Here is a 9,937-nt window from a genome sequence, read left to right on the forward strand (position 1 = left end):
GTTAGATTCAGCATATCAAAGAACCCCAAGAATTCAATTTTTGATGTAATCAAACAAAGTTTAATTCTGGACCCTTTTGACCTCAATGTGGACAAAGTTGATAATGGGGCCCAAAAATCAAAAATCTAAATACATGGTTAGATTCAGCATATCAAAGAACCCCATATATTCAATTTTTGTTGAAATCAAACAAAGTTTAATTTTGGACCTTGATTTGGACCAACTTGAAAACTGGGCCCATAATCAAAAATCTAAATACATGTTTAGATTCAGCATATCAAAGAACCCTAAGAATTCAATTTTTGTTAAAAACAAACTAAGTTTAATTTTGGACCCTTTGGACCTTAATGTAGACCAATTTGAAAACGGAACCAAAAATTAAGAATCTAAATACACGGTTAGATTCAGCATATCAAAGAACCCCAATAATTCAATTTTTGATGAAATCAAACAAAGTTTAATTTTGGACCCTTTGGACCTCAATGTGGACCAATTTAAAAACGGGGCCCAAAATCCAAAAACTTAATACACGGTTAGAATCAGCATATTAAAGAACCCCAAGAATTCAAGAATAAAACCCCATTGAAATTGGTCAAGAAATAAGCAATTTATACGAAGTATCTTCTTTTGCACAATACTGTGCAATTGAATATTTCTTGCTATTGCGCAATACTGTACAATTGACAATTTCTTGCTATTGCGCAATATTGTGCTATTGGATATTTCTTACTATTGCACAATACTGTGCAATTGAAGATTTCTTGCTATTGCGCAATACTGTGCAATTGAAGATTTCTTGCTATTGTGCAATACTGTGCAATTGAAAATTTCTTGCTATTGCACAATACTTATTATATAATAATTTACACATCCTGTTTGGTGTGTATCTCCTACCATATCATTATTATTTGCTTTTAAATATAAAACAGAAATAACCAACTTAAAATGAAAAATTTTAAAAGAAAAAAAAAAGGAAAAAAAAAAAAATCCCCCCCCCAAATTTTTTGAACCCCCTTATGATTCATCACCCCCAAACTCAATCCCAGCCTTCCCTGTGTGATATGGAACCTTGTGGTACAATTTCAGAGAGATCCATACACTTGAACACAAGTTATTGTCTGGAAACTAGAAAAATGCTTATTTTTGGCCCCTTATTCCTAAATGTTTTGGGTAATTACCCCCAAACTCAATTCCAGTTTTCCCTTTGTGACATGGAACCTTGTAGTACAATTTCAGAAAGATCCATACACTTACACACAAGTTATTGTCATGAAACTAGAAAAATGCTTGTTTTTTGCCCCTAATTCCTAATATTTTGAGGCAATTACCCCCAAAATCAATCCCAGCATTCCCTGTGTGATATGGAACCTTGTGGTACAATGTCAGAGAGATCCATACACTAACACACAAGTTATGTCTGGAAGTTACAAAAATGCTTATTTTTGGCCCCTAATTCCTTAACTGTTGGTACCATAACCCCCAAAATCAATCCCAAACTTCCTTTTGTGGTATTGAACCTTATGGTAAAATTTCATAGAGATCCATTCACTTAAACTAAAGTTAGAGTGCGAAAACCAATGTGTCTTCGGACGACGCCAACGTCATACCAATATACGACCGCAAAAATTTTTTGCGGTCGTATAAAAACCAAAACCCAGTTAGAAGAATCATTTTACGATGGTGGGGGAGAGGGGGTTTCTCTTTCCCATTGTCAAATTTTATCTCTTTTTTTCTTTTCAAAACTTTCATAGCATTTCATATGCTGTTTGAAAAGTTTTATTAGACACAGTAAATGAACCAATATAATTCTCAGACCACTTTATTATAAGTCCTTATGCAATAAATTCATAGGGTATTGGTTCTAAGATCTGTGGCTTGTTATATTTTGTCCTCACAAATCTGGCTCCTTTTGGTTCTTTGGGCTGAAAAAGAAACAAAACATGTGTTATTTAATAAAGAAAAAGTTAAAATGTTGTTTTAAAATAAAATAAAATATGATGCAATTTCAGATACAAATGTGTCAATGCAAGCCATATGAAAGTTAAGACAACTGTCAAGGAGCTATTATATCAAAACAAATCTAATCATGCCACCATAGAAAAGCCTTTCATGTATATACATAGTACTAGTAGGGTGGTAGTGTTTCCAAAATTGTAATATTTTCCAGACATGTCCGTCCCTCTCACCACCAATATAAATCTTAGAAATTCCCAAAACTGACAATGGTGAATACTCCTTGACAATAGGAATTAGAAATTTGCAGTAGCTATCCAAATTTCCACATCATCTCTAGTGACCCAACCTAACTAATATATTGTTAACTTGTCCTTATAATTCAGGAAATATTTGCCATAGATAGATTAATTAAGAAACAACAACCAATCAAAACAGCACGGAATATTCACAATATTTGAATCGCCTTAAAATACAGTTAAGACCTACAGTATGTCTACATGTTAATGTGATTCTATTATGAGCCTGGCTTTGTAAAATCATGGCAGTACGTTCAAAATCTAACTCAGTGTGTCACCCTACCTGTACACATTATTTTGAAACCAAGCCAACCGTTTTACCCATTACTCCAAAATGTTAATATAAAAGCAACAAATACCAATTTCAAGATTTTGGTTTGACCTGGCTGGAAATCAAACCCATGACCTCCTGTGCTCACAGGGAGTACAATATTATAAGACCACTGTAACTGTACCGTCATAAAGTGTCATCAGAAGTTAAATGTGGTGCCTCTAGCCTGTTGTAAAAGTTAAATGTGGTGCCTCTAACCCTTGACCTACCTGTCGTTTGAGGTTGAATTTGACACCCTGGGCCTTGGCTTCCTTCTTCTTTTCACCATTTTCTTGGACTCTCTTTAAGAAATCCAATCTGCAGTTTGAGTGCTTAATGTGCTCAATCCTTACATTGATTCTCTTGGGTAAAATCTTATGTCTGAAATTAGTTTGAATCTTATATTACTATGTCAATAATTTTTAGCTCAACAATGTACTTAGGGGTATCTAGTAGCATGTGCAACATAAATAATTCAATAATAACTGTGAGCACTGAATATCAAACTGACCTTTATTTGCAGAATATTTCGGCCTAAAAAACTACAGCAAGATGAAATTTTGACTTAGCTATTTGCATTTTGGATCTGCTTGAGGTGTTTTCGAATGTTTGATGTGTCACTAAGATAACCTTAAAAGACTGTGTTACATATGAAATAAGAGTAAATTCATATATATCTGGTCCTACACAAAGTGCCAGTACCAAGGCAATAATATGGCAGTCATTTTCCATCTGTACTATCAGATAATTTGTCTATCACCACCATTGACCAGTGTCAGATTTGGGACATTTTCCATACTACCTCTTAACTTATTGGTTATTTACTTTCATTCATATTCTTTCAAATATGAATATAACCAGTACAGTATATATCAATGAGACAGTAACCCACCACACTAAACCAAAATGTTGGGATTGGTTAACAATTGATATCCAACAGTTGATAGCAGCCATCATCTCATCAACAGTAGCTTAAGATTTCATGTTACAATTGTATATATTAGATTATGATTTTCCCCAACTTAATTGGCTCTTGAAAAAACTACAGGTCCCTAAAGACAGCAGACATACAATGTAAATATTGAGTACTGGCTGTGATAGCTACAATGACCAGTGGACACACATCCATGGCATTTTTAAATGTATAAGTCGACTTACCTTACTCTTTTGTTAACAACAACACCGACAGCATGAGGTGTCACATTAAAGATACGACCAGTTTTGCCATGGTATATTTTGTGGGGCATACCCTTTTGTACTGCACCATGACCCTGAAAATAATGTATACATACGCTATAAATGTTTCAAGTTGGTCAACAAATTTTTTAAAATCAAGTCCTTATTCAAGTTTGATTAAGCATAACCTGAAAAAAAAAAAAAAAACTAAAAACAAACTTTGTTAAAATTTCCATAAAAAATAATGATATATGATATACATTTTTGTACGTGTATAATGATTAAACCTTGATAATCCAAGGGTTCCACTCATCGGAATTTAAAATGTTTTATTTTCCTACGATTTGTCATTTTCTTGGAATGTCGAAACATTTGGGCTAATTTATGTCCACTATTTTTCAAGTCGACCTTGAATATAAAAATAAGGAGATATGGTATGATTGCCAATGAGACAACTATCCACCAAAATATACTCAAATTAACTGAGATTTTGAACACCCAAGTTTGACTCATCAGAGGTCGAAATGCATTAAACAAACAGGAACTTTACCAGGAATTATAAGAATTGTTTTACACAATCCAGTTCGACAAAGAAGGTTGGACTGAAATAAAATTCAACTGTCTAAGCTGTTTTTTTAGGGTCTTACTGGACCTTTATTAAATCTTCTTTCAACATTACATCAGTGATTGTTGCTTCTTTTGCTTTTTTATCGATATTCTTTTTCTTTATATGAACAAACCTTAATATCGACAATGTCTCCTCTTTTGTATATTTTCATGTATGTAGACAATGGAATAACACCATGCTTCTTGAATGGTCTTGAGAACATATAACGTGTTCCACGTCTATAACCCTTTGTGTTGGTCATGATGAAGTCTACAAATACCAGATGATAAATTATTATGTATATTCATTTTTTTGTAGTTTCTAGGGATCACTAATTGATCCTAAAAATACTTTGTTCAGGATCAGAGAGAACCATGTGACTGCTGCCTTCATTGTAAAAGTTAATGTCGACTGCAAAAATCCAAGTTAATAATCAGTAAAATAAAGATATCAAAGCATCTTCTGTGCTGTGATCCAGCCAATTTTTAAGCTAGCTAGACATCTTTTTCCTACTAATCTGTAATATTTTTATTCATTTCATTAACTGCTGTAAATCATTTAAACACCACCATCATAATTTAGGATAAGGGATAATGGCTCAATATGTAAAATATAGTTCAGCAACAATTTAAATAAAAAGGAAGAAAAAAAAAGAATAAAAGGTAGAACATTGTTTGCGTTAAAATTTCTCTAAAGAATTTAAACTTTCTGAGTTTTTTTTTAAATTAAATCACCCCTTCTAGCTCTAAATTTACTTATAAAATGGTTGCTTTACAGAGTTCTCGAAAAGTGGTGGTCCTAAGGTTTTGACCACCAAAATTTGGCAAAGGACCGAAACAATTTTATTATTTTACAATAGAATTAATAGTGAGGACCAGCATATTTATTCTAGGACTGCCAGGGAAAAAATGATTTCAAGAACTCTGGCTTTATGGGGTATTTCTATGTTCAAACATAGATTTTGTAGGAATTCTAGACAGTTCGGTACCCAGACAAATCGGCATCCGGACAAATCGGCACCCGAGAAAGACACTTCGGCACCCAGACAAATCGGCATCTAGACAAATCGGAATCTAACATAGACAAATCGGCACCTTATAAAGATAAAATCAATTATTTTATCCTTGATCAAAATATAGTGAACCAAACATTAAAGTTACCTGGCACTGATATATGTATGTGGGTATGAACTCAATTTACAAGTTTAGTGTTAATATAACGATTATGTTTGACTGTTTTTACAAATTACCAATTTAATTCCTGCACTATTTATGACATTATTGTCAATATTGTATATGGTATCTTTGAAGAAGTATCTTATTCTTTTTGGTTATTTTTATTTGTGAAGACTGTATTGCAGCTTAGTCATTTATTTGGATAGCTGTCATTTTTGTCACTTAAAGTTTCCCTTCATCTATTATACTTTCTTAAAAATAACTTGAAAATTTAATTTAAAAAAAAATGCCTTTCAAGCCAATAACTCCTATAAGGGATAAATTTACAATTTCGGTCAGTTAACTTAGTTAACTTAGTTGTAGATCTCAACTTGCTGTTCAAAATTTCTCTTTATCAGCATTTAAGATAATAATAAAAAAAAAAAAAAAAAAAAAAAAAAAAAAAAAAAAAAAACAGAGATATTTCGTAAAATTCATAATTCCAGATGCAATAACTGCAAATAGGGTTGTCCAATTGGTTTGAAAAATTACGTGGCAGATAAATCTTAACATGCTTATCATTTTTATCCTTATAAAAATAAGGAGATGAGGTATGATTGCCAATGAGGCAACTATCCACCAAAGTTCAAATAAAGTGGATGTAAGCAATTATAGGCAAGCCTTCAACAATGTAAATGTATTAGCAGCCATGCTCAGTTAATTGTAGATATTAAATCAGATACCTCGTGTAGGGAGAATGTAGCAATTCACTCTTTCATGGTGCCATCAGTTGTATTATGGAAGGCAACATTTTTTTTAAATTTCCGCAACTTTTATTTAAAACGGCCTCTATTACATAACGGAGATTGCAGTAGTTTCTAACTGAAGTCATAAAAAAAATCGGTCTTCACACGCTCTTATTTTTTTAGATTACAATCCCAACTAGTGTTAATCCCGAATAACTGCAACAATTTAGGCCCAATCCTAAATTCCCGGTATGATAATAGAACCTATATACAGTATTTATTGTTAACATGATTTCGTTCAAATAATGCATGAAATATTTGGCACTGGATGTTATTTCTCTTGTTCGTGTGTCTTTAGTGATGCTCGAAACCTAAAATTTATTAGAAACCCGGAAAACCAGTTTTTGATTTGAAGAGCTTTTAAAATATCAGAACTGTTGAAAAAAAGGGAAGTCAATTCTGCTGAAAGCCTGCCTTCGGATTAATATAAAAGGCATCATCGGAGTTTATTAGCAACTCATAATTTACAGAGTAAACGATTAATTATACTGCACTAGAATTATATGTATGTTCGCTCTTAATGAGCATGAAATACTTGCAACTGGACAATAAGCAAATTCAGTCAAAAGTTAATTCATATGTTACATATTAAATTTGCAATTATGATAATCATTAACAACCGGCATTGAACAAACTAATGCTTATAAATTACTACCTCATCAACTGTTTCCCCATCATAGAATTGCCGTAAACGTTATTGATTTTATTTAGGACATACATGTGTTGGCGCTAAAAGACGTGAGACGTTATGGCGTTTAACAGTGGACACGTTTTGGCGAATAACAATTATCGGACACGTTTGGGGGTTTTGAAATCGGACACGTTTGGGCCATATTGAATATTACGGACACGTTTGGGGAGAATAGACACGTTTGGGGGAATCGGACACGTTTGGGGGGATGGACACGTTTGGGAGTGTTACATGTTTCTGGGTTTTTACTCATTATGGCTTGCACGCGCTTTTATGTTTATGGGTTTTAATATTAAAACAATAAAATATAGTTTTCAGGTATTGTGTTGTCTTTACAGATGTAAGAATCAAACGAGAACACAAGCTGAAACACAAGCTATACACTTTTGATTTCTCATTTGTCTCTATTGAGAAATTATCAGATTTATACATACAATACTGATTAATGCATAACTACAATTAATTATGATTTTATTTTAATTAAATGATGTTTATTCAAACACCGTCATATCTAACAATCAATTATGATTTAATTAAATGATGTTTTACTATTCATACACAATCATTTAGGATTTAATTAAATGATGATTTCAAATTTTGTTATTGTATATTTTATCAACGGATTATAATATTACGGTAACAATTCTTTTATTTTTCCTAATATATATATTTAAAAAAAATGAGGTGCCGAATTGTCTTGGTCCCGAAATGTCCGGATCCCGAACTGTCCAAAATGGATGCCGAAATGTCTTCGGACTTGGGTGCCGATTTGTCTGGGTGCCGAAATGTCTTGTTACCATTTTGTAGGTATACTACTTTTCTTGCTCCTTATAAGATTTTTGTTGAGATAGGGGATAAAAATTATAGGTCAGGACACTGGTAGTGTAGATGAATGTTTGTAGGGTTCCACAGGGTTTTTTCAACTATAAAGTTTTTATTCTATTGCTGGAAGATTGAGAATTGCAGATTTTTAACAACAAAGTATTAAGCAACTACTTTTCTTTAATTTGTGTTTATTCTTTATAGAAAAATATAAATTTCCTTTATTTTAATATACACACACAATTACATTTTGTACCTTATTCTGTTCAAAAGCAATATAATTGGGATTAATGATATAAATTCTATAGTAGAAAAGCTAACCTAAAGTATTGATTAATATCAATACATCAAATATTAATATTACATTTGTTTATACTGTAGAACCTTTTTTAAAAGACATGTTTACTGCCCTTGGGCAAGGACTTGTGAGAGTTGTGGTTAATTCTGATAACAGCATGTTGTTCCCTTACACTGTTATGTACATGTCAAGATTAGATTCCTTGCCAAATTATACTCCTCTTGAGATTTTATTGTGTTTTAAACATATATTTAATTCATGTATTATAACAGTATATTATACCGATTTAATGCACACAACAGGTCAATGCCATAACTTTAAAACTTCTCTATGAACATAGTATTTAATCGATTTCAAAATGGAATTATTGCAAATGAAATTTTAAAATTAGTAGCTGAAATTTTATCAATGCACAATTTACTTGAATTTGAACAGATTCTTATGCAAAGGGGTGAGGACAATCATGCTAAACCTGTCAAATACAGGATTTCTATGCGATAAACATTAAGCATTTATATAAATGTGTAAAATATTTATTGACGTAATATATATTGACAAAACTAAACGGTTAAAAAGTGGTAAAAATGGGAAAAAAATTCCAACAAACACGTGCAACAACCTTTCTGATTTCTGACCGGAAGAAAAAGGAAGTGACATGCGCAAATCGACTTAATTTCTGTCTTCATTATTTCGTCCCAATATACCATTTCGGCCTTTATCATTTCCGTGATACAGATAGTTTTTTTAAAAGAAAATTCATTCATTTTAATGCTCAAACTTACAAATTCACGAAGCAGTTAACATATAGAGGTTTTTATTTACAACGTTAATAACATTAACGGAACCAATTTTTCTGCTCCAGATGCGCATTTCGACAATAAATCATCTCTTCAGTAATGCTCGAGGCCAAATTATTTGTAACAGAAAAGTTAAATAACACAAAATCGGCATTTTCATGCCAGTACCGAAGCACTGGCTACTTGGCTGGTGATACCCTCGGGGACTAACAGTTAAAAAGTGATTATTAGAAATTGTATTGAAGCTATCAATATCAAATTTGATATGAATGTTGATCTGCTGCGATATATAGATGAGCTCTTCGTGTTATTTTTATTTAAGTTAAAGCGCTTTTCACTTAAACTTATATGATTAATCTTGCATTCTGATTTTCAATTTTAGGTATGTGCTTTAAACAAGATCTGCCTAATATTTAGATGTGCTTAAATTCTAGATGTGCTTTAAATTTAGTAATGTTTTGCATAAAATTCAACTATGCCTGTGCTGTATTCATTTTAATATATGTTGCTTATGTTTATAATGTAAAATATGAACCGAATAAAACAAACTTCCATATTGTTATTCGTATAAACACTGCAAATCAACGTGTGTCCATTCCCCAAAGTGTCTGTGTTGACCAGTTAGTTTTCAGTTGATAAATATTTTATTGTTGATAAACAAAAGGATTGGAAAAAACTTATTCCGACTTATATAATTCCTCTCCCTACATTATTTTAACATCAACTCCATACTGGACAACAACAATTTATTACATTATAAGACATATATAGTAAAACAAAACGCATTTAGTCAACATACGACAGTATAATTGTCACGGCAAAAAAGCGTTATGGGAACTGACAAGCTGACAGCTGATCTGTGCCATATAACTGTTAGGTTTGTTTCATATATATCATAACTTAAATACAATGATATTTGTGTTGTCTTGACCAGTATAGAGTCATCAACACCAAATAATAAAACTTCAAGGTGGACATAATTTTTGACAATATCCGAAATTACAATTCTTCTTTGGTTTTTGGT

General features: G+C 32.1%; 1 protein-coding gene across 1 annotated transcript; it reads right to left on the bottom strand.

Annotated features, from left to right (window-relative positions):
• Positions 1-1,803: 1,803 nt before the first annotated feature.
• Positions 1,804-8,766, bottom strand: LOC127736706 (60S ribosomal protein L21-like). Its single transcript, XM_052247294.1, has 5 exons — positions 8,736-8,766; positions 4,479-4,615; positions 3,721-3,833; positions 2,793-2,943; positions 1,804-1,922 (listed from the first exon to the last, which is right to left on the bottom strand). Exons 2-5 carry the CDS (start codon positions 4,605-4,607, stop codon positions 1,833-1,835), a joined length of 483 nt encoding a protein of 160 aa, XP_052103254.1. The 5' UTR covers positions 4,608-4,615; positions 8,736-8,766; the 3' UTR covers positions 1,804-1,832.
• Positions 8,767-9,937: the final 1,171 nt, after the last annotated feature.

This window comes from Mytilus californianus, unplaced genomic scaffold (genome assembly GCF_021869535.1).
Source record: "Mytilus californianus isolate M0D057914Y unplaced genomic scaffold, xbMytCali1.0.p SCAF_35, whole genome shotgun sequence".
Lineage (NCBI taxonomy): Eukaryota > Metazoa > Mollusca > Bivalvia > Mytilida > Mytilidae > Mytilus > Mytilus californianus.